The sequence below is a fragment of the Guillardia theta genome (assembly GCF_000315625.1).
Source record: "Guillardia theta CCMP2712 unplaced genomic scaffold GUITHscaffold_17, whole genome shotgun sequence".
Classification (NCBI taxonomy): Eukaryota; class Cryptophyceae; order Pyrenomonadales; family Geminigeraceae; genus Guillardia; species Guillardia theta.
The window spans coordinates 591,249-615,446 of NW_005434657.1; the positions used below are offsets into that span (position 1 = coordinate 591,249).

The 24,198-nt window shown below is 50.9% G+C and overlaps 5 protein-coding genes across 5 annotated transcripts; 2 read left to right on the forward strand and 3 right to left on the reverse strand.

Moving 5' to 3' along the window:
- Positions 1–2,643: 2,643 nt before the first annotated feature.
- Positions 2,644–9,132, reverse strand: Rpb1 (Rpb1, RNA polymerase II largest subunit; the record flags this gene model as incomplete). The annotated part of the gene is made up of 36 exons (XM_005836596.1): positions 2,644–2,729; positions 2,778–2,839; positions 2,886–2,949; positions 2,996–3,068; positions 3,110–3,158; positions 3,209–3,276; positions 3,324–3,374; positions 3,420–3,458; positions 3,510–3,578; positions 3,630–3,686; positions 3,737–3,819; positions 3,951–4,090; positions 4,146–4,249; positions 4,302–4,399; positions 4,446–4,517; positions 4,571–4,651; positions 4,699–4,750; positions 4,796–4,844; positions 4,892–4,913; positions 4,962–4,998; positions 5,050–5,124; positions 5,174–5,239; positions 5,503–5,544; positions 5,602–5,652; positions 5,704–5,757; positions 5,808–5,882; positions 5,936–5,993; positions 6,045–6,110; positions 6,155–6,211; positions 6,271–6,313; positions 6,365–6,406; positions 6,461–6,524; positions 6,577–6,627; positions 6,707–6,767; positions 6,824–6,891; positions 6,940–9,132. 36 exons carry the CDS (start codon positions 9,130–9,132, stop codon positions 2,644–2,646), a joined length of 4,422 nt encoding a protein of 1,473 aa, XP_005836653.1.
- A 1,355-nt stretch (positions 9,133–10,487) lies between these two features.
- Positions 10,488–12,581, reverse strand: GUITHDRAFT_85651 (hypothetical protein; the record flags this gene model as incomplete). The annotated part of the gene is made up of 14 exons (XM_005836597.1): positions 12,316–12,581; positions 12,142–12,268; positions 11,937–11,987; positions 11,815–11,892; positions 11,662–11,769; positions 11,523–11,606; positions 11,274–11,381; positions 11,189–11,228; positions 11,056–11,139; positions 10,971–11,011; positions 10,884–10,928; positions 10,785–10,857; positions 10,644–10,728; positions 10,488–10,596 (listed from the first exon to the last, which is right to left on the reverse strand). Exons 1-14 carry the CDS (start codon positions 12,522–12,524, stop codon positions 10,488–10,490), a joined length of 1,242 nt encoding a protein of 413 aa, XP_005836654.1. The 5' UTR covers positions 12,525–12,581.
- Positions 12,582–13,220: 639 nt separating this feature from the next.
- Positions 13,221–18,062, forward strand: GUITHDRAFT_135847 (hypothetical protein; the record flags this gene model as incomplete). The annotated part of the gene is made up of 12 exons (XM_005836598.1): positions 13,221–15,062; positions 15,116–15,151; positions 15,199–16,290; positions 16,433–16,604; positions 16,702–16,760; positions 16,871–16,990; positions 17,186–17,233; positions 17,385–17,472; positions 17,579–17,661; positions 17,707–17,826; positions 17,870–17,959; positions 18,018–18,062. 12 exons carry the CDS (start codon positions 13,221–13,223, stop codon positions 18,060–18,062), a joined length of 3,795 nt encoding a protein of 1,264 aa, XP_005836655.1.
- A 679-nt stretch (positions 18,063–18,741) lies between these two features.
- GUITHDRAFT_162070 (hypothetical protein) lies at positions 18,742–21,260 on the reverse strand (the record flags this gene model as incomplete). Its single annotated transcript, XM_005836599.1, has 4 exons — positions 18,742–18,800; positions 18,851–18,932; positions 19,038–19,102; positions 19,151–21,260. The coding sequence occupies 4 exons, from the start codon at positions 21,258–21,260 to the stop codon at positions 18,742–18,744; spliced, it is 2,316 nt and encodes a 771-aa protein (XP_005836656.1).
- A 393-nt stretch (positions 21,261–21,653) lies between these two features.
- Positions 21,654–23,527, forward strand: GUITHDRAFT_67599 (hypothetical protein; the record flags this gene model as incomplete). Its single annotated transcript, XM_005836600.1, has 9 exons — positions 21,654–22,203; positions 22,258–22,406; positions 22,455–22,588; positions 22,639–22,767; positions 22,816–22,928; positions 23,040–23,095; positions 23,150–23,230; positions 23,294–23,368; positions 23,417–23,527. 9 exons carry the CDS (start codon positions 21,654–21,656, stop codon positions 23,525–23,527), a joined length of 1,398 nt encoding a protein of 465 aa, XP_005836657.1.
- Positions 23,528–24,198: the final 671 nt, after the last annotated feature.

The window sequence follows — 24,198 nt, forward strand, 5'->3', positions numbered from 1 at the left end:
CTCTCAAAAAACTACAAAAGTGTATATATTTGTCCGGACTATATCTTACACCTCTAATTATACATTGTTTATACCAGCTTATACTTGTTATACATTTCAAGGGTCAACCCTGTCCTTTCACTCATTACCCCCACCCTCACCTGCTCTATTTGACTACCCTACCTGACTATTTAATCTTGACCACCCCTACCCTCATTTACTCTGATGATGACCCTTTCAAAGTCATATCATTCTTTCTCACACTACCCCCTACCACTACCCAGATTAACCCCACCCTGTCGGGGTGTGCACGAAAATGCAGAAATGATCACCTGACCAGTATCAGATGCTAGCGGCATGAAAGATCAATGCTCGAGCTTGTCTCTTTCCTCCGATCCTTTTTCTTCTCTGATGTTCCCTACTTGCTTGTGCTTGATCCGCTTTGTTCTTCGCTGGTATCCTTTCAACTGCCTCATCTCCTCCGCTATGCTATCCTTTCCTATTCAATCTTTCCTGTTGCTATTTCCTCTTTCTCAGCTCTTTCGCAGCTTCCCTCTCATCTCTTTCGCAGCTCTCCCGAAAATGTGCTTAGCTCCCCTCCTCGGTCGACTTCAATCCAACCTCATCTCATCTCATCTCATCTCATCTCATCTCCTCTCCTCTCCTCTCTTATCATCTCATCTCATCTCATCTCATCCCATCTCATCTCATCTCATCTGTTCATGTCTCGTTACTTATATCGCCTTTCTCCTCGTCTATGGTCTCCACTCGAATCTAACATTTTGATTGATATTTCTTGCCACCATAACTCCCAAGATTGCTTTTGATTTTCTTCTCTCTCACTGACTCACTGACTTGCTTGCTTGCAATGTTTTCCCACGTTTGCTCAATCTTCCTTGTGTTGTTCTCTTCCCCTCCATACGCAGCCGTATTCCTCCCGTTCTTATGCCTGGGACTATGATTACATTATCCATATTGCTACAACGTATGCTTGCAATGCTACTTTGTCTGGACGGACATCGCGAAACTAATTCGCGAAACTAATTCAATGCTCGTCTGGCTGTGAGGTGACATGTTGTTCCTCAGCATGTTGCCCTTGTATTCTCTTGGATCATCTGCGATGCTCATGGGCGGAAGGTTATCTTTATTCGGGAGTGGATGATGTGAAGTGATCGATCCTCCCAGGCCTCAGGTCCTGACCTCTGGTCCTCCCAGCCTCGCCGGACACATCATCTTCATGGTATCCTCGCAAGCTGCCATGCTATGCAGACTCCTCACGTTGCGCCTTGGTAGAACGGTCAGCCCTTTATGCTGGAGGAGTGCTCGGGCTCGGATGTCTACTGTAAAGCGTCGAAAGCTTCTTATCTCCTGCTGAAAATGTTGCTGCCAGGCAACGCTTTGATCGGTTACGAGCCTCTTTCCGAGGGAGCCGATGGCCCTCACAAGTAAAGAGACGTCTGGCTCGGACGTGGCTGGGCTGACGTGGACGGCAGGTGGAAGACTCCCTATGACGTCGATCCTAGCTCCGTGAGTGCTCGTGATTGGGTGGTTGACCATGTGACCGTCCTATGCAGGTGGAACCCTGGCTTTTCAATATCGGCGGCGGAATCTACTAAACTCCACGTCTTGTGTATTAAGCTCATTTAAAAAGTCACGAACGGCGCAATTTTCAGCATTTACACATCTTGGCATAAACGATTGATGTTGCATGACTGATGCATAATTCACCTTAGCAATCCATTGTTTTTCTGTATCTTCATCCATGACTTCACTTCTCCTGCTTCGGCGACGTCGGCGAGTACGACGGAGACGTAGGCGAGTACGATGGCGACGTCGGCGAGTACGACGGAGACGTAGGCGAGTAAGACGGCGACGTAGGCGAGTACGACGGTGACGTCGGAGAGTACGACGGCGACGTAGGCGAGTACGACGGCGACGTCGGCGAGTACGACGGCGACGTCGGCGAGTACGACGGCGACGTCGGCGAGTACGACGGCGACGTCGGCGAGTACGACGGAGACGTCGGCGAGTACGATGGCGACGTCGGAGAGTACGATGGCGACGTCGGAGAGTACGAGGGCGACGTCGGCGAGTACGACGGCGACGTCGGCGAGTAGGAGGAAGAGGTAGGGGAGTAGGAGGGAGAGGTGGGAGAGTAGGAGGGCGAGGTAGGAGAGTACGACGGCGACGTCGGTGAGTAAGAGGGAGAGGTGGGAGAGTAGGAGGGAGAGGTAGGGGAGTAGGAGGGAGAGGTGGGAGAGTAAGAGGGAGAGGTGGGAGAGTAGGAGGGGGAGGTGGGGGAGTAGGAGGGAGAGGTGGGGGAGTAGGAGGGGGAGGTGGGAGAGTAGGAGGGAGAGGTGGGGGAGTAAGAGGGGGAAGCAGGAGAATATCCTTGACCAGCATTTCCCTATCTCACATCTCAGCTTTGAGAGAATTCAACTACACTCGCTCACCTGATAAGCGGGTGATTGATGTCCGTAAGTCTGTGGGCTTGTAGGTACCACAGGAGAAAAGGTGACATCGCCTGGTGCAATAAAACAACATGAGAACATCAACAGCCTTCATGAATGTGCTCGAGCGAGGACCTGACATTCCTGGAGACCATGGCAGATTGAGAACTGTTGGAGACTGTAGGTGAACTGGTGTCGCGCTGCGTAGCATTCATTACATCACAGGTGTCCAAGCTTGTAGGCCATGCACCAACCTTAACTCATCCTGTCCAACATCGGCAAACATCATAGGCTCCGCTCCTGTGACGGGCAGGGGTTAGGGAATTCTGTTTCCGAGAAAACTCTTACCGTCGTCATGCGTCACAGGAACTGCTTCCAGGCAGGACTCCGTGTTCAAAAACAGCTCAAAGCTACTTTGAAGTCATGGGCGTGAATTGAGAGGGTCCAAAGAACAACCTGCCAGTGCCCAACGGGCAAAGATTGCCCAAGATCACGTTTTCGGCTACTCCCAAGCAGCGATCTGAAAGGGATCCATTGAGTACAAATACAAGATCCAAGGTTCAGACCTGGCATAGAGAATGCAGCAGCTTCCAGAAGAATTTCTACAGTCTCCTCGAAGGTACATCTCATGAGTGGACCCTGGACATGTTTGACAAAATGAAAAGAAAATAAATCTTCACCGTTTCCAGACGATTGATTCCATGACGAGTGATGGACATCAAAATTCCACTAATGGACGATAAGCGGATACACCCTCGTCGCACTGTATTGTGTCTCACCGGTGCGTCATCACATCGACGAGGCAAGCAATGTGTCGATAGTTCACGTACGATGAAGCCCTCATCACCTGTTGAGATGTATGAGAGAACCTCAGAGGCGGTCCGAAACAAACACCTCGCGGATCTCTTTCAAGAGAGCGCAACGCACTGCCTCGATGCCCAGCACCTGTTCTATTTAAAACCAAATTTTGGCTTACAGCAAGCGAGACACCTGCAGGATTTCTGTGATGTCGTTTGATACTGTGCGGACCTGTGTCAAAAATGAGATAGAGAATCGAATCATACTGTAATCCTATTCTACCTGATCCACTTCAGCAAAACTGAGTACGCGCAACAAGTTGTTGCCCTCCGCATAAAGATAAGATGGCACCTGTAACATACGATCAGAAAAAAAATTCAATCAAATACAACAAAAGCTCACCGCTTTGTTATACTTTTCGTACTTGGGATCGTCAGGAGAAAACAGCTTATGGTAAAGCTGTTTGAAGGCATCAATATCTGTGCTGTCACCTCCAGGAAAAGGTCCACCTTGTCTTGCTCGATGAGCACACGTGGAATGTCAGGGATTCCACGAAGAGTGATGGTATCAAGCATATCCATGGCAATTTTTCCTACACAGAGTTAAAATTGCGAATATCCAAAAAAGAATTCAAATACGAAGAAAGTGATCTTCAGTCTCATCGTCGGCTTCATCTTCGTCTTCATCATAGCTTAAATCACAGTCAGCGACACATTACATGACCAAAAGCTAAAACATACTTATCAGATCTCGTCAAAAGCCTCAGGCGGATCACAAGCAAATCGGCGTTATCATCTGATGCGATGATTTCAAACTCATCCCGCCCAGTGTGATAGGTCTCCTTGATCTTAGCGACTACTTCGCTGCAATCCAAAGTAAAGAACAATGCATTTCTTTAGCAAGACAAGATGCCTTCACCTGAGATACATATCCTTTCCATCGAGGGTAGGATTGTCAAGAACGAAGCGAAGAACCCAAGGAGACATATTTTTTGGAGGCTCATCAGCCAACTCATAGTGAGCCTGCGGAAATCTTAGTCAAAGGGTTCACTTCCATTGCATCAACAATAATAACCTCAACAATGGCTTGGTCTTCTGGAACCCTGGTAAGCAATGGATTTGGTTCATAATGAATTTCTGCATGTTTGACCAACAGCCTGAGATTCAAATATTCTGGACACTCACGTCAGACTATTATCCAGCGAAGAGCTCTAGATACCAATCTTGTTCGAAATGGCCTTCGCCTTATGTTCATCTTCAAAATGCCCTTCCTTCAGATAGATCGAAATCCCTGTTCAATCGCATTGGTTAAGATATGTAATTCAGAATCGTTCAGATTCAAACCTGGAGCTTTGATGTTCTTCGCTATGTTGATCAACTCTTTCATGCGAGGCACTCCCTTCGTACCTTTCTTGGCCGACACACCTGTATAGCACTATTGGCTAACGTGAAACATAGACAAAGATGTTTACCAGCAAAATGGAAGGTATTCAAAGTCATCTGTGTGACGGGCTCTCCCAATGACTGTTTTGACTAAGTAATCGTTCACATCTCCAAAGTAGACAAAACCTGAGAGGCGATGCACCCGACAGATTCTCCAGGATTGACGATAGCACGTCTGTAGAGAACTTCATGAAATGGACACTCGGTTCTACCAGATCAAACCTGAATTTCGACTCTACTTCACCTGTTGAACTAAATCAGTTTCGATATTTTTCTGAAAGAAAATACTGACCAAGGATCCAGTCAAAAGCTTTCTTGTTCAGCCGATGCTAATTTTCCATGAATTACTGAACTAATGGGGGTGAATGGCTAGAACTCACCCCGGCCATGACTTTCTTCACAGCAAACTGGCTACGAAGAATAATATTGAACAGGTGTGTTGCATTGTTTCTGGCCTGCAATTGCAAAATTAAACCTCAAAACCTGCACTCAATGCTAACAGACCTCAATGGAAATGTTGTCCTCTCCAGGGAAAAGCGCCACCTTCAGTCGTTCTGAAAGGTCTCGGACCTACGCACTTCTCAAAATACGAAAGTGAATTCCTGCTCAAATACTTGGTCCATGATATAATTTGGATGCAAGTCACTTAAAGTGGTGTATGGATTGAGCTTGAACTCTCTCTAAAGACAAATGCATCAGTATTGAATAGGTTGCACATGACAAACATAGACCTGTGCTTGTTTGACGAGCCAATCAAAATTGCAAGGAAGATGAGCCTTAAATAAAGCAAGAGGTTTTAGGTAACAACAGACAACCAGGAAAGAAATGCCTACCCCTTCCAAAGAGGAATCTGCAAAAATCTTCGAGCGCAACTCCTTGAATACAAGTGTCAAGACTCGCGTTACAGCAACTCCAAGCCTCCAATGACATACCTCTTGATCCGTTTCAATCTGCTCGTACTCTTTCTTTAAGCGATCTCGGACCTTCCATGGAAATGAGCTTCCAAAGAAATGATTGTTGTACAGCCATCACACCTCCAGGTCTCCGGCGATTTGTGAACGAATATCGGAGTGAACATAATTCTTGATCTAGTCAACGAGTCAGGAAAGGACAGCACAGAATGTATATGCTTTCTCACAGATTCTGGTTTGTCTAAATCGATGAAATAATTGTCGCGCAACTGTGCCTTTCGCATCTCGAGAGTTGGTGGTTTCTGGGTAAATGCGTCATACTTGGTGAAAAAAACTGTTACAGAGAGAACAACACCTGTGAAAGCAGAAACGTTGCATCCAATCCATCTTCGCCATAAGCAAATTGAATCACGCTAAAAAATGAATACAGTCAACGTCTCAATGGCAAAGAAAATCTGTTTCACCTGCCAAGCGAATTTCGTACAGTTCCATCATATCTGACCACGACATCCTCCAATGCCTTGATCAACCTTGTATCTCTCATAAGTGTGCGAAATGAACGGAGCGATTTCACCGTCTCTGAATGTATCCTGTCTCCGACGTCTTCACAGCTGTATCAATCAAACCTTCTCTAAAAGGATTCGTCAACGCACGCATGCACCATCAGGCAATTAAGTCTATCTAGGATACCTGCCACCCATAGCATGAAAGTAGAGTTCTTGTGGAGTTAATCCTGTAATGCACGTAAATACACTCTAATTTCTCCATTTTCAATTATTCATACCTTGTGTGTACGAATTTTCAACGAAACCTCTGCTCTCAGCACCTGGAAGAAGAAAAATCTTTACGAAATTCCCAAAGTGATTGCAGATCATGTCACCAGGATCATCTTTGCGGAAATGAGGCAAGGTTCGTCTCTTAAACCCATATGGGATACGACAGTTCTTTCAAAAGATATGTTCACTTTCGGAGCAGACTTATGCAAGAGATTTTTACCTCAATGTTCTGCTGTCCAACGAGAGCAATGATCTGGCATAAATTGATATCCTAGAAGGTTACAAATCAGCGGTTTGTGCACGAAACTGCTTCAAAAATCTCGCACAAAAAGAGAGTTTGATCAACTTACAGTTCCCTTGGATCCCGACTTTCGCATCTCATTGATCCTATTGAGAGCAAATTTGATACCCCTAAGAAGGCAGTTTCAGTAAAGCATGAAAGTTTACAACCCGAAGAAAATCATCACCTCTGAACAATGTTCGATCCATCCGAAAGGGCATTGTTCAACCTTGAGTTCACTTGCATCTCAAAAACCTGTCAAATTTATGGGTTCTAGCTGAATTTCTGGCACAAAGCAATGACCTGATGCATGGTACACCCTGGCTGCTTCTTCAGAGAGCCTTGCTGCCATTGTTCCACAAATCCTTGTACGTCTTTCTTTGCAGCATCGATCGATGCACCGATGGCCTTGATCGTCTCTGCACTAGCAACAATGTCGCTGACGCCAACACTCCAACCATTCTGTAACAGCCAGTGGTTCACTATGATCTGAGTGTTATTCAATAGGTCGCGGGCACCAGCCGGCCCAAGATCTGCCCAGCACATGTGAACCAATCCTCCTTGGCTTGTCTTGATGACACTGGAGTCGACCGAACCCGTAAGGATTTCACCATCTTCAATGACGATATGTGCATCATTGATAGTCATTGTTTGCTTAAAAACATCTCCTGTATCTTCATCGGTTTTGTACTGGTTCAATTTAGAAAGATTGATCCTTCGCGAAGGAATTGCCAATGAAAGGACTTGCTTTCCAGTCCACAATGGTCCCTTATTGTTGGGGGCCTTTACAATAGCAGGAATCGGCACACGTCCATCAAATCCAGGCACGTGCATCAGAACATTCATCATCAGATCTTTCTCAACGAACGTGTTCCTTCTTGTCAGGACGCTACATCCCAGGAGAGTGTCTTGAACAATACCCATCACAGGCGCATTTTTCTGGGGAGATACAATTTGGAAAGGCACCATCATAATATTGTAAATTTCGCTCTTCGTTTCGTATGATTGCGGCAAGTGCAAATTCATCTCGTCTCCATCAAAATCTGCGTTGTATGGTGATGTAACGGAAAGGTTCAAACGGAACGTTGAATATGGCATAATTTTGACTCTATGGCCCATCATGGACATTTTGTGCAGAGAAGGTTGACGATTGAAAATGACACAGTCATCGTCTTGCATTTGTCTCTCTACAATGTATCCATAATCCAAAATTTGATCTGATTGCATCTTGACAAATCTGAGATCAACTCTTTTCCCATCAGAGCGTACAATGCTTTTTGCCCCAGGATGTTGATCGGGACCATTCATCACCAGATTTCTCATGTTTTCAATATTGTGAATTGACACAATCTCCGGGAATGTCATGTTGTAAGCGATAGATCTGGGCACACCGACTTGATCACAGCTAATAGTAGGATCTCCGGTGATAACTGTGCGCGCAGAAAAATCAACTCGTTTGCCCATCAAATTTCCACGAACCCTTCCTTCCTTCCCTTTGATGCGTTGGCGAAGACTCTTGATAGCCTTGCCATTTCTGTGTTGAGCCTGAGGTTGACCAGCTAATTCGTTGTTGTACATAGTGGCTAAGTGGTATTGCAAGAGCATCTGGCTTTCTCGCCTTTGCGAAGGTGGTGCACCACTTTCTTTCAGCTGTTTGAGATGATTGTTTGCCTTGATCACATCACCAAGCTTGAAAGTGATATCATCTTCACCACGGCTCCCAGAATCAGTCATGATAGCGGGGCGTACGTGGGGAGGGGAAACTGCTACAACTTGCACGATCATCCAGTCGGGACGAGCGAAGCGGGGATCAAGCCCAAGCTTCTCACAGTCCTCATCAGTGATACGTCTCAAAATCGCCAACGCTTCATCTGCAAACAGCTCTCTTTCACCCTGCAGACTTTCGTCAACATGCTCTTCGGCGCTCACAGTGGGATATTTGACTTTGAAGTTCAGACCCGCCCTGAGAATGGAAGGATGTGGAGCCCCGCACCCACGATCCACTTGGGTTTCACTCTTGTCCATGGCCTCGTGAGAGCATTTCTTTTTGGATTTACAAATACTTGCAATTGCATTCAGCCTCGCTTGAGGATGTTTGAGGCGAAGAGCACTTCTAAAATGGATGTCTCGTTCATCCACCATGAGCATTCCACATTGATGGCAAACACAACCCAAAATTTTCTGAAGCATTGTAAGAAAACCACAATGATAGACAGGCTCTGCCAGGTTAATGTGACCGAAATGACCCGGGCAGGTTTCATCAGAACCATGACATGTGGCACATTTGTATGCAGCCCTTGGCGGGACACCCAAGTGTGGATCCATGAGACCTGCAGTCTTTGGCTTTCCTTGAGCATCGAATTTTTCGATCGTCTTGACTTCTGCCACAGAAAAATTCTTTATATCATCGGGGCTTAGGATACCGAACTGAACGCATTTGACCTTCACCACTTCGCATCCTTTGCTTGTGATGAGCTGAGAATAGTTTCGCGGCATGATGTAGCAATATGAAACAATTCACAATTTGCCAAAAATTCCAGAGCCAAGATCAATATTTGTCAGATAGACAAGAACTTGCTCAGGGAATTTGAAAAAGTTCAGTGAGTATACATTTCCCTCGTGCTGCTTTGTTGCAGACCAAGAGAGACTATGCACCTGCTGACGAACAACATCAGAACAGTGCCAAGTACAAGATATCAGAGTCAGGTATAAGGAAGAGCAACATTGTACGCCAGATACACATGAACAAATGAGTTTAAACTGGCAAAGTAAAGAAACCACACTACAAGGAGTTGCACCATACCACAATTGAGGCAAGTCTGTTACATATGACAGACTTGTGGATCGTGTCTTGAGGATTGCATAAGTCAGACAATAGAAGGTTGATTAGGCGGTGGATTCCATGGAATGCAGCACGAGGTTTGTGGAGAAAGGTTCAGTCTGATGGGGGTTTGAGAGAGAGCAAGCAGTAGGATCAGAACAGGAATCAGCACACAAGAAGCCAATGAAGATAAGCATATGAATATGAGGTGGTTATGCATGAAGAGCATGGAGATGCGCGCAGAGTAGCCACTGCAAAAGAGGAAAATGCGCATGCGCCGGTGTGCCGCGGCGGGAAGGCGGCTGTCGAACTAGCTCTTTAAACTTTGAAGATTTGAAATGAAATTTGAAATGTGCGTTTCAAGCCTAGAGTTCCAATTTCAAGCATCGCAAAGTTGAGGGCGGGCTCGGATGTTTTGATGCCAAAAGCAATTTTAAAGGTCAAATTTCAAATTTAAATTGATCTTTGAAATCATATTTACAAAATGCTGCGGCAGGGCCGCCCCGGAGTCTCAGTGGCCCGGGCCTCGGAGGCGACTGAGCCGACTGAGCCCTGAGCCCTCACCCCGCGGCCGCGGTCCGGCCGGCCTCGTCAGTGACAACGCCGCGGGGCGAGTCCTCAGCGGAGTTGCCCAGGCCGTCCCGGTACTAACAGTGAGTATTTCGGAACTTGGAAGTGAGTCGCCGTGACAACCGTCGTTGAACCTGACCGTTGATCAGTGATGCACCGGGCGCGGCCAGGCATTGAACTTGACTGGGTCGACGTACTAGGTGGCTTACTGAAGGCGTGATGTATGGTACTACGGGGCTCGCAATCCTCCACTGTATCGCGAGCAAACAGCGGGACCGTGGAGACAAACCCGGCCCGTGACAATAGCTTTAAACACGTTTGTTGACTGGTGACAACAGTGCAACTGTTTCAATACAATCGAACACGGAACTTGGAAGCACCATCCTTGTTCCGACGTCTGTGAACCGTACCTCATAGTGGAGCGCCTCCTCGACCGACAACCTATATCCCAATCCGAAAATTAGCGCACATCGAAACCATAGAAGGGGATCATGGCGCAAGCAGACACCTTGTTCAGTTTAGACTTGAGCTGTCCGCATCCGGCATCGATGTCAATGCCTCGTCGTACCCTAAGAGCACTGAGAACACAACCTCCCTACACAGCCCACCCCTTTACCTGGTAGTGGCGGTCACTCCGTACTTGGACAAGATCTTGATGAAGATGTCACATTCCGCCGCCTTGGTCGGCTTCCCGTCGAAACCTTGAATCAGGCTCAAGGAAAAAGAAATTGTCAGCTCCTCTCTGGAAGTGACAAACCAGCAGTAGGATTCAGAGGGATGAGATTGACGTGACACATCTTGTTAAGGCCCTGCGGATTGAAATCATTCCACTGATACCAATGCGACTGAGTTCAACTTTGAGAAGGTGTCCAAGCTTATTTGCCACCTCCGGTGTATCATTCTGCAAATATTTAAATTCAAATATCATTTTCCCATTGTATACCTGGCCGGCGATCAAGGCCCACTCGAACGAAATTCTCCTTCCTGGATTGTGGTCAAGCACAAAGCTTGAAGACGATGTTCTCTACCAGTCTTCTCGACGTAGAACTTGCAGGTTTCCATGAGATCGGCCAAGGGAAAGCGCAAGTTGACTGGCATGATTGCGTTTCGTTCTGCAGACAAAGAAGGAATCACAGGTATTATTGCAGAGATTACAAGCACCTTCATCCGAAGCTGCATGCAGACTGACCGCAAGTTTTATCTTGTCACCCAGTGTCATCAGAAAATAGTATCGAACATTCATCACCTGCATGTTTTCTTCTGCTAGTCGGCGGATCCTTGGAACAAGTCCTACGGTGCTGATAGTTATGTGCCGGGCTCCTATCCCCAGATCTTGATTGATACGTCGGACTGCCTGCTCGGAGGTCAGTTCCCAAAACGCGTGTGAAACTGACACGGAGACAGTGTCATGACATGAAGAAGCGGGGATTGTGTGTCGATTGAACCAGATGGAAACCACATACGAAATAGACGATAAACCGAAGTGAAGGATTACCTCCATGACATTGTTGTAATTGCCGAGTGGCTCTCCCATCCCCATCAGAACGACATTTGAAAGCCGTTCTCCTTTGCTCAAGAGCTGAAGGGACCAATTAAGATCTACATGCTGCAATGGGAAAACAAACGACTCTCACCTCAACATGAAATCGTTGCACCTGTTCCAGGATCTCGACTGAAGTCAGCTGGCGTGCGAAACCCATCTGTCCAGTTGCACAAAAAACGCACCCCATCGCACATCCCGCCTGCATTGCACGTGAAAAATATTGCACTGATATGGAAACAAGCACCTGAGACGAAATGCAAGCTGTTCGCCTCCCGTCATCGTAAGGCATCAATACAGACTCAATCATTTGTCCATCCTTGAGCTGCTCATTGACATGAGCATCTGAGGAGCACCAGAAGAGGCTACCTTGTAGGCACGTTTTATAGTTCCATCCTTGCTCACCTGCTCAACTGCAATCTGCCATCCATCAAGGGTTAGCCGAAGTTTGGTAGGTTGGTTTCGAGCAGAGCATGATGCGAGGTGATAGTTTGAGACAAGAGAGAATAAGCAAGAGCACGAATGGAGTACACAACAAAGAAGGATGAAATGGGAAGCACAAATCTTGGATTGCCTCTAGGTTGCCAAGAACAGCTTTTTCGGCGAGTTTGGCTCTCAGCCCCTTTGGCAAGTCTTGCATTTTGTCGAAATCAGTAGCTCCCTTGACGTTTATCCATTGCCAGATCTGCTTCGCTCGAAATCTGCTAGCACGTTAAGTCACAGTGACTACATCAACTCAGAACTTCACTTGGGCTCTCCCCAGTCAAGCAGCAGCTCTTCCATTCTTGTCTGGTTGAGCGCATACAGATTCACTTTCCCCTCCAAGTCTGCAGGCGCTTCCATGGCATCGTCCTTTCTGAGTTGCTCTTCGATCTCTTTGACCTTACCGGACATGCTCCGCATTCCCACAAGAGACAGTCGAGCAAGCTGGTTGCGGTTGGGCAGGGAATGTATCATCGTTGGTAACTGCACGTTCCTGTTGCATACAACATGACGGCGAAGTGTGAAAGTCGCGTGCCCTGTGTATGCTCGTGCTGTCGACACTATCATCGAGGTGAAGGCAAACCGCATGATGGTGAATGAATGCAGATGCAACGACCTGGCCTTCATCCCCTGCTCGGCCCCCTGTGACCATTATCACATGATTCTTCTTTGCTCGACTCTTTCAAGCTGCGTGCAAGTAGAACAGTCCTCCCATGCATGCTATTCTAATAGTCAACTACTCTCTGACCGATCATTAGCGATTGAGAACCGCCAGGTAACAGGCAGAGTGCATCGCAACACTTTGTGTAATCCTAAACCCTCATCATCTCTCTTTGGTCCACCCCCTCCCGCCTCGCTATCTCAAGTGAACTCTTGCAATCATCGTTATGTCTATCCAGGTCCTCCTGTCCACACTCCTCCTTCAACTCCCTCCCTCCCTCCCTCCTCTCCCTCACTTCCTCTCCCTCCCTCCTCTCCCTCCTTCACTTCATTGTACACGATATGCGTCCCCTGCAAGTAAATGTGACAAGCCCGCCTCAGCGATTGTAAAAGGCAGCAAGTTCTTTCGCTTTTTCTGATAGTGAGACATCGCTGTCCTGTAACCTCCACGTCTCATTCGCCCGACAACTGGGCAGGGAGGAGGGAGGGAGGAGGGAGGGAGAACGGGCGATGGGGAGGGAGAGGTATGCGCAGGATGGGGTAGCTTTCCTGCGGCTCCTGCTCCTGCTCTCTTCCGTCTGGTCGTGTGTGGGACAGCAAGTGAAGACCCGCAACCTCAAGGGCCCGGCGTCGCAGCCATGGAAATGCAAGCCGGTGAAGATACAGGGGAACTGGCATGGACACTACCTGCATGATACAACTTTCGTCAAGTGGGAATGCGAGATGACGTCATCAGTGCAACAGGTCTATCAGGCCACAGTGAACTACCGGCCATCGAGCGAGATGTTCATGGACGTGAACAATGTCTTCGGCGTAGCCAAGTCTCGAACTTCCACCGGAACAGTGATCTTTCTCGGAATGTTCGACAAGGTGGATGACTGTGAGCTTGCCTGCTTCCGATATTCGTCAGGAGGAGCGAAGTGCAATGCTTACTCGTGGCATCGACCGGCATTTGGGTCTCATGAATGGCGGCGGCAGTGTTTTGCTGTCGTCGATGGCCACTGGGTACCTCATCAACAAAAGGGAGTTGTGAGCGGGCGAGTGGTGCGCCACAGCACTTCCATGCAAGATGCAGATGGTAGAGGATGTGTCGATCGCTGCAGCGGTCATGGAGTCTGTCAGAACACGACGGGAACATGCATCTGTGACACAGGCTTCTCTGGTTTTGACTGCAGCGTGGAGGTGGCCTGCGACTCGGCGACAGTGGGAGGAAGGTGCTACACTGTCTTCGAGAAGAAGACTTCATGGAAGAAGGCGCAGGAAAAGTGTAAGCTGGGAGGAGGAACGCTGGCGATCCTGCAATCGAAAGAGCAGCAGAATGCGCTGCTCGGAGTGTTTGGAGGATGTAATAGTGCGTGGATAGGTCTGAATGACATGAAGGAGGAGGGATCGTACGTGTGGCAGGATGGGCCCCGTGCCACATGGTTCAACTGGGCAAAGAATGAGCCCAACAACAAGGGCAACGAGGACGTGGTGTTGTTGCGGAAGGACACCAAGCAGTGGTATGACAGCGCCGGGAAGGCCGGGATGGCAGACTGCTATGCTTGCTCCTACAAGGAGGGACAGAGCAGCGCACACGGAGAGGAAGCGTCCTCCTGCGCGAGAGACTGCTCGGGACATGGAGTGTGCGGCGCAGTCACGGGGATGTGCACGTGCGAGGAGGGATATTTTGGTGCAGATTGTTCTAAGAAGACACCCTGCGAAGGGTTCACCCTCGACCAGATGTGCTTCGTGGTGTACCCGGAGGCAGGAAGTAGGACAAAGGCTGAGGAGAAGTGCCGCAGCAGGGGAGGGCAGCTGAGCGGGGTTTACTCGCACCAGCACGAGCAGAAGCTGCTGCAGCTGGGCAGGGCGAAAGGATGTCGGATGCAGGAGATGTGGATAGGGCTGAATGACCAAGAGCGGGAAGGATCGTGGGAGTGGTCTAGCAGGGAGATGAGCGACGTGGACTACGTGAACTGGCTGCCGTGGGAGCCCAACAATGGAGCGGCCGAGATAGGAGGACTCTCGCAAGAAGAGGAGGATGGGGTGGTGATGGACAAGTTCGGCTGGACAGACGTGAACATCGCGCGGAGCAACATTTCCTGCTTCGCCTGCGAGTTTGCAGGAACTGGTCTGCACGAAGCATCCTCAGCCTTGAGCCGACATGGCGAGAAGGCTCTTGACTCGCCCGTCCTCTTCAACTTCTTCGCTCCTGACTTGGACCCTGTCCTTCGTCGTGTCTCCTGCCCTCCAGGGGTCGGCGAGTGTGTCGACGATGAGGAAGTTGGGGACGCAGAGCCGTTTGTGTGCTCTGCTCACGACCCCAACTATATAGACGAGGAGGAGGCCGAGGCGGAGGAGGAGGAAGAGGTGACTCCCCTGGCCAAGACTTGAAGTTACTGACATGTTGATCGTGGTGGCAGGGAGCAGAAGCTGAAGGACAGGAGGGAGATGAACAGGTCATTCATGCCCCTCTTGGTTCTGCCCCTGACATCTCGCCTCGCAGACACTGGAGGAGGTGGTGCAGGAGGAGGAAGACGCGACGAACATTCCTCCAGCAGCTGTAGTAGAGCTCCCGCCCAGCAAGTGCCGAGGGCCCCTGCCTCTCATGAACACAACAGCGGAGCGATGCTGGCGGTCCTGCTTCAAAGTGCAGGAGAGGTTCGGGGAGGCGGCGGGCGACAACTGCAGGCAGATGTGTGTGAGGCTGGCCGGGTTGATCAACGAGGACATGGTGCTGGTGGCTGCAGGGGAAGGCCAGGACGTGCTGGACTTCTATGCGGGAGTGAACATATCTGACCCCTCCAAAGTTGGGACTCAGGGGAGCGAGGAGGAGAAGCAAGTCAGGACAGAAGCGCTGGTCAATAACGTCTGGGCGGCGGCTGTGCATGTCGGTCAGCACGAGAAGGCGGAGAGAGCGATCACGAAGCTCCTGCAGGCGCATCCCAACTTCCTCATGCTCCACTACACCCTCGGGGTTGCGCTGATGACTCAAGGGAGACTGCAGGAGGCGAAGTCGTGCTTCCGTCGCTGCATGGACAGCGGGGCTGTGAAGGCTCAGTGCCTCACGAGCATGGGCAACATCCTCCTCAAGCAGGGCCACGTCGAGGAGGCGACGCGCGTCTTCCTGCTGGGAACTTCTTCATTCCCCAACTACCCTCCGCTCTTCAGCGGCCTTGCAGCAGCAAGACTGCAGCGATCCAACCCCGAGGAGGCGTTCGCAAGCGCCCTGCGTGCTGTCCGTCTCCGCCCTTCGGTGGTCCACTACCGGCTGCAGGCAGCCCTTGCAGCCAGAAGGTCAGGCAACTCGACGGCAGCGATCGAGATCCTCCAAGAGGGGCTAAAGCAGCCGGGAGGACGCGACGAGGCGGCGCTGCACGTGGTGATCGCAGAGGTAGCGGAGGGGATGGTGGAGGAGCTGCAGAACAGGCGGTCACTGCGGTACCTGGAGGCGAACCTCTGCTCCGATCGATGTGCATGGCAGCAAGGAAATTCCTCCTTGCATGGCGGAAGGATCCCCCTGTTCTCCGAGTCAGCTCGCATGGCACTGCGATCTTATCGTCTTGCTATCCGTAGCCTGCGAAGGCTACGGGATGAGGTGAGAAGATGGAGGGGAGGGAACCACGGAAGGCAAGAAGGAAGGGAAGGGAGGGCAAGAAAGGAAGGAAAGAGGGAAGGGATGCAAAACGCACTTGAAGAGAAAGAATTGCTTGGACAAGTTTCGCTCTGACTCGCAGCAGGCTGAGAGGTGCGAGGAAACGTTCGGGAACGAGACAGTGATGAAGTGCGGCCGCGCTCCTCCTCTCGTTGAGATTCTTCGCCTTCGGGCGTTGATGGCGAACCTGCTGGGAAAGCTCGGGGGATGGGAGGAATCCCTTGCCATCCACTCCCAGATCCTCGCGCAACGAGCAGGTCAACCTGCGCTCTTTTTCCCTCCCTCCCTCCCTCCCCTCCTTCCCCTCCCTCCCCTCCCTCCCCTCCCTCCCTTCCTCCCTCAACTCATACGCAGGCTTTGTTCCTTCTCTTTTGGGAAAGGCATCGGCTGCTGCAAACTTGCAGCAGCACAAGGTAATATGTCTTCGAGGAAGACGACGAGATTGAGGATGAGAAGAGGAGAAGAGAGAAGAAAAGATGAGAGCGAGGAGGAGAAGAGAGGAGGAAATGACAGCAGTTGGCAGGTGGTTGGGGAGGCGATCGAGATTGCGATGCAGCAAGGGATGCAGATGAATCAAGCTCCCTCTGAGACTCGAGTGCTCTACGGAAATGCGCTGCTCGAGCATGCGAGATCTCTCATTCAGGTATATAGTGCTCCTGCTCCTGCTCCTGCTCCTGCTCCTGCTCCTGCTCCTGCTCCTGCTCCTGCTCCTGCTCCTGCTCCTGCTCCTGCTCCTGCTCCTGCTCCTCCTTCCTTTTCCACTCCCCCTGTTCCTTCTCAATTTGCTTTTGCTCCCCGATTTTCTGGTGTTGCTTTTACGAGCTGATTTGGGTACAAGGAGGGGAAGCTCCGAGAGTCGCTTCCTTTGCTGAGAACAGCGATGAAGGTGAGGCGACTAGATGATACAGAGAGGGTCGAACGAGAGGAGTGGGAGAAGCAGGAGGCAGCGATGAGATTGCGGTGGCGCACGAGGAGGAGGGAAAGGAGGGAAAGAGAAAGCAGGAGGGTGAGGCAAAGGTGATGAATGAATTTACTAGGTCGATTCCTCGAGGACGCTGCCGTATGCTGTAGATGCCTGGCGTCTCCTGTGCCGGGTCTACTACAAGCTGAAGCATCCTGAACCAGGTCTCTTCCTCCTGCTCAACCCGCGTGTCTTCTCTTGTCTTCCCTTCCTCCATCTTGTTGCTGCTGTCGTCTCCTTCACGTCTCCAACTCGCTGACTCTCTGCCAGCGACCTATGCCTGTAGCTGGAGTGTCAAACTCTCCCCACAGGCTGTGGAGCCTCGACAAGCTCTGCAGTGGGCTGAGGAGGAGGTGAGGGAGGGACGGGAGGAGGAAGCGGCTGATCTCGTGGAGTAGACGAAGGAGCTCCGCAGGCAGAGAGAGTTCAGAGAGCGAGCAAGGCAGCGCGAGCAGAAGGAAAAGCGCAAGGCGGAAGAGGCGAAGAAGAAAGTCGAGGAGGACAAGTGGAAATATCAGGTTCTTTCCTGCTCGATCCTCTTACGCTGAAGCCTCCTGTCAGTTCGGAGATGGCAGTTGGAGGGAAGGGAAAGGAGGAGGGCGAGGAAACAAGAAGGGGAAGCAAGGAAAGTCGCCTTCGCAAACCAAGAAGGTTCCTCGGTTGTTCCCACCCCCTCGCCTCCTCCTCCTTCCTGTGACCAAGATTGCAGCGGGTTGTACGACATCCTCGAGCTCAAGCCCTCCTGCACGCGTAGCGACATCAAACGAGCATACCACAGGTGGGAGGGAGGAAAGGACAACGGAGGATGAGCTGGTGGTGGTGATGGTGCTTATGGTGGTGGTGATGGAGGAGGGGGAGGGGGAGGGAGAAGGAGGAGAGGGGGAGGGGGGGTGGGGAGATTGCTAGTGCGGATTCACGCCTTGACGACCACTCAGACTGTCGCTCAAGTGGCATCCAGACAAAAATCCTGACAACCCAAATACGCCAAAGAGGTGAGGGGAGGCGGAGGAGCTGGTGCAGTGTGAAGGGCTTGAGGATGGGAGGGGAGAAAGTAGGAAGACGAGGGGGGGCGGGGGGCGGGAAGGATGAGAAGAAGGGTGGGGCGGGGAGGCAGAGGAGGTTCTCTGAGCTATGGAGCAGAGACGAGAGGAAGGAAGCAGAGTCCAAGTTTCTCCTCATCGTGCAGGCCTACCAGGTGCTTGCTAGTCACGTTGGCAGCGTCTGACGTCGAGTAGGAGCTGCTGCTACGACATGAGGATGGAGCTGCAGATGACGACGTTCACTGCGTTAACTGCTAAGCAGGAGGAGGGAAAGGGAAGGGGAGGGTGGGGGAAGGGGAGGAGGACGAGGACGAGAGGTTTCTATCCTTCATTCATCGCCCTCGACCTCATTGTCTGAGTAAAAGAATATGCTTACTGTACAAGTTTGTCGTTCTATCCCCATCGTCCTCTGCTTCCGCTTTTCGCTCCCTTGTCTTCGTGGACCAGACGGTCTGACGACATGCAAGTCAGTCTTCCCCCGTCTCCTCCCCTCTCATCTCACTCAGCGACTGTCGCAACCGCAGAGCTCTCTTCCTGCTCTCTGCCAGCTGACGATGAAGCTCCTCGTCGCTGCTCATGTCCTCCTGCATCGACTTGGTCAGCTGAGCGTCGCCGGGCAAGGGTCGGGGGTGGCTAGAATGAGGCAGGAGGAGGAGGAAAGGAGAGAAAGCGGAGGGAGGAGAGGTTACCTCCATCCCATTCAGCGCCAGTCTGTCAACAGAGGATGCAGCAGCTTCTTCGCCAAGTCGAAGCCCTGCAGCACACATCACGAGACCTCAGCCATCAACCCCTCCCCTCCCACCTCTACTCTGCTCTGCATCCTTCATCACAAGCGAGCTGCTATTCCGCATTGTAAGGCGGCGGATCAATCTCTCCCACGCAGACTCCGCCTGCTTGTTTCCTCCGATCGCCTTCGGGATCGCATCCAGATTGTGCTCCTTCATGCACGACTGCACCTTCTCCTCGTTCTGCTGCAGGGCCAACCGCACCACCTGCTCCTCCTCTTCATTCAGCACCAGCTGCTCCGCGATCGTCTCATGCAGCGCAAGGTTCTCGGACGATCGATACTTGAACTGACTGTGAGCGTCAGACACGATGCTCGAGAGCAGAGAGATCCGGCTCGTCACGTTCCTCATCGCCTCTGACGACGCCAGTAGGCGAGCCTGCAGCTCCACAGCCAACGCTTCGCTCTCCTCCTTGAGCTTCTCGACAACTCCCAGCTGATGGTCCAGCAGCTCCAGCTGCTCGTTCAACCGCAGGAGCAGCTCCAGCAGGATACTCTTCACCTCCTTGACCTCCTCCGTGTCCTCAATGTGGATCTCGAGCTGCTCGCCCCTGCTTTGCCTGCGATCCTGCAGCAGCGGGTCGAGGCTGTCGATCCTTCTCTCCATCTCTAGCAGGCGTCCAGTGTCAGAGCTGGCTCGTCTAAGTTGGTTTTGGCTCAAAAGCTTCAGAATGTACAAGATCAGCTCCCGCTCATCGAGGATGTTCTTCTTGCTCTCCTCGTTCCTCTGTACGGATTGTTGGTAGTGTCTTGCAGCAACCTTAGCAGCCTCGGAGACAGAGAGATTCTTCATCGCCTCATCGTTGTACAACTCTTCAAGACGATTCAACTTGCTCTGCTTATCTAGCAACTTGGACTGGATTGTGAGGAACAAGGAGCTAGAGTTGTGAAGTTTTTCTTCAGCCTTGCTGTCTGCACTTGAAAGGCTCGCATTCTTTGCCAGCAGAATGGAGAGCATGGCGCGCAGCCCTTGTGACACCATCATGGTCCCTAAGCAAGGTTGCATGCCGACCGCAATCTTCTCGATCAGCTCATTGAGTCTCCTTCTCAATCGCATCACGTCCTCTAGATTCTGCTGGTTCCCCTTGTGGACGAGCGACATCGATGATCCGACGCCCTGAATGAGGTCAGCGAAGCTCGAGTTGAGCGAGAAGATGCTGATGAAGCTCGCGTCCTTCCATGCCTCCAGCATCGGCTGCAACTTTCCTATCTCACCTTCCGCTTTCGCAACCAACGAGGAAACTTGTACGACCATATCATTCCACATGCGCAGCTTATTCTTCACTCCTTGCTCGGCGGTGTCGGTGAGATTTCGAGCTAATCGACTCCAGAAGCTCATCTTGCCGTCTTGTGCAGCAAACAAATCTTTCTTCACCTCGTCTCCTCTTGCACGAAGAGTGTTGCCATACTTTTTCAGCGTGTCTTTGATAAAAGTGCGGTAGGACTGACTCTGGCTGTCTAATACAACGTTCAGCTTGTTTGCATCTCTTGCCAGTGCTCGGACATTTCGGTCTCGTTCATCAAACGCCGTCGTCTTAAGCACTGGTGGAACCCTTGTGTAGAGGTTCTGAAGCGCTTTCAACGCTTTGTCTTGTATTTCGTCTCTCTGCCTGTTGCTTTGACGCATGTCAATCGCCTCCTCCTTGATGCGATGGAGGGTCTTGATCTGTTCCTCCAAGTCGAACTTCCTCATCACCGCTTCCTCTGCCGCGTGGAGCCTACCTCTGGCATTTAGCAGGTCGGTATGCATAAGGCTTCTCCACACCCCTCTCTCCCCCAGGTAAGCTCTAACCATGTCCGCAGAGGATTGCAACTGTTTGTTGACCTGCGGTTGGATTTCGTAGAAGGCTTCTATCTTCTCCAGCTTCTCTTTCACTCGCTCTTCCTCAGTCTGAATGTCTTCCCCATCCCAGTCTACCATTGCTGTACTCTGTCTCCGTCCAAATTCCCGGCGAGCTTGGGCCAGGAAAAGGTCTTGATCTCTTCCTTTTTCATTTGACATGAGCTCGATCTCATCACTCCTGACCTTGCCGTTGGATCCCTCAGATCTGATCACGAGCAGCAGGACCGTCCCGATGAAGCAAGCGGCAGTCCCGATGACAAAGATCTTTCTCCCCCACTCAGCCATACCGCCGGCAGTTCGATCAGTAGAGCAAGAGGGAGGAGGAGGAGCGAAGTTGATCCTCAGCTGGAGGGCGACCATCACCTTCCTACCGCCATGTGCGCCCAATATAGTTTAACGGTTGTAACTGTCGTTCACAACAATCCGTAACGACTGTAACGATTGCTGAAGGGTACCCCACCCGATACCGAACAAGGGTAGTCAAAATAACGAAGTACCCCCATAAACTACCCAATATAACCCCACCTTTGTACTGGATTTCTCACCCCACCCCCCTTGATGCTACCACCCTTCATTTATTACTCCCCAAGGGTCCTGCCACGTACCCCCAGAGGAGACTACCCCCTTTCTGCCAATGAAAACCACCCGTCCTCCATCCTCTAAGAACCCTCGTGCGCGATGCTGGACATCAACGGGTTCAGGGAGGAGAAGGGCGGAGACCCTGAGAAGGTGCGAGAGTCGCAGAGAAGGAGGCACAAGGACGTGCAGATCGTTGACAAGGTCATCGAGGCCGATGTCCAATGGCGCCAACTTCAGTTCAAGGTTGACAACTTGAGGGGGGACTATGGCAAAGTCAACAAGGAAGTGGCGATGAAGAAGAAGGCGGGAGAGAACGCAGATGAACTCATTGCCAAAGCGAAAGAGATCGATGCCGAGATCAAGGCAGCCGAGGAGCTTTGCAACAAGTGCATGGCTGAGAGAGATGAAATGTTGTGCAAGATTGGCAACTTGGTGCCTGATTCGGTGCCCGTCAGCGACGACGAGGACAACAATGCCATCATTCGCACCTTCGCTCTCGAGAAGGTTCTGCAGACCGAGAGTGTTCCTGAGTTCAAGATCGTCAAGGAGCTTGATGCTGCCGCCTCGAAGCACGAGGGCAAGCTTAGTCACGTGGATCTCGTCCCCATGCTCGGACTAGCGGACACGGAGCGAGGGGCTGCCATTGCCGGTGAGATTCGTGCCGAGCAAGCTGCTGCTGGCTGAACTGATGTTGCCTGTGTAGGAAACAGAGGCTACTTCCTCGTTGGTGATGGCGTCTTGCTCAATCAGGCGCTCATCAGCTACGGTCTTGCGTTCCTCTGCCCCCGCGGATATGTTCCCATCCAGACTCCATTCTTCATGCAGAAAGATGCCATGGCGGCGGTGGCCCAGGTGCAGTCGTTGAGGTCCGAGTGTGCTGAGCGTGACTCGTTGGTGCAGCTCGCGCAATTCGATGAGGAGTTGTACAAAGTCAGCGGCGAGGGCGACGACAAATACCTCATCGCCACCTCGGAACAGCCGATCTGCGCTTACCACCGAAATCTGTGGGTTGATCCCAAGGAGCTGCCAAGAAAGTTGGAGATTGATCGCTCGCTGGCTGTGCGTGCTGAGAGCTCTGACGCAGGTACGTGGGTATCTCCACATGCTTCAGAAAGGAGGTTGGCTCCCACGGGCGTGACACGCTCGGCATCTTCCGCGTGCATCAGTTCGAGAAGATTGAGCAGTTTTGCGTGACGTCACCAGAGGACAACAAGTGATCGTGCGCTGCGACTGTTTCGGGGCGTTGAAAGTTGCTCTGTAGGTCGTGGGAGATGCTAGAAGAGATGATCGGAACGTCAGAAGAATTCTACAAGTCCCTTGGGATCCCTTATCGTGTTGTCGCTATCGTTTCTGGTGCTTTGAATGACGCGGCAGGTCTGTTTTACTCTCTCCTTTCTCCCATCTCTCTCTCCTTTCTGCCATCTCTCTCTCCTTTCTCTTATCTCATCGTGCTCTCTCTTACGTGTTCTTACGTCTTCTCACCAGCCAAGAAGTACGATCTTGAAGCGTGGTTCCCTGGCTCCGGAGCATATCGTGAATTGGTGAAACCTTGCAAGAGCAGGTCAAGATGTTCACTGATGTGTTTGTGGCAACAGGTCAGCTGCTCCAACTGCACTGACTATCAGGCTCGACGTGTCGAGACTCGCTTTGGTGCCTCTGCTGCTCAGAAGAAGCAGGTGTGGAGTGGAGGAGAAAGACAAGGCTTGTATGACGCCTTCCAGGTCGGCACCAACGTGAAGAGCTACGTTCATATGCTCAACTCGACGCTGACGGCGACTGAAAGAACTCTGTGCTGCCTGGTCGAGAACTATCAGGTACAGCAGATGACGACATTTGTTGTTGATGATGATGATGTGCGGCAGACGGAAGACGGGATGAACGTCCCTGAGGTGCTTCAGCCATTCATGGGCGGCAAGAAGTTCATTCCATTCGTGAACCCGAAACCTGTTGAAAAGAAGGACAAGAAGAAGTGATAGCAGCTCTGCTACCACTCACACAACTCGACTCTGACCCTCTTCGTCTGCTGATGGAGGTTGGCTTCGAGTGTGCGAAACGGCCGGGAGAGTGCGAGGACAACTTTTCGATATTCTTTTCGTTGTCACGATATCTTTGAGACAAACCATTGTGACTGTCTGGTACACCACCAAAGGTCGATGCATCACATTGTGTTGCTTCGGGAGTTACCACAGACTTGTCCGCAATCGTCAGGGTTTCCTGAGATTGAAGTCACGTTTCTTCAAGTTCACTCGCGAGTGGTAGAGGTAGTGGAAACTAGTAAGCAAGTAGGTGAAATTTGAAGTGATGTTGGTAGAGGAACCGACAAGCTTGTCTGTGTTGCAAGACATGACGGTACAAGTCCATGGTCGTGCCTCTAAAAAGGAACCTAAACTGCCTGATAGAAACACCACCCCTACCCCCCTGAAATACGATAGAAGGAGGGGAGGAAGATGAAGTATTCCTTCGGATCGTGGCGTGGCGACATGGAGCAGTGGAAGAGGGAGGTAAGACGAAGAAAGAAGAGATGAGATGAGATGAGATGAGATGAGAAGAGATGAGATGAGAAGAGATGAGATGAGATGAGATGAGATGAGATGAGATGAGATGAGATGAGAGAAAGACTGGAGAAGAGAAGTCAGGGGAGACG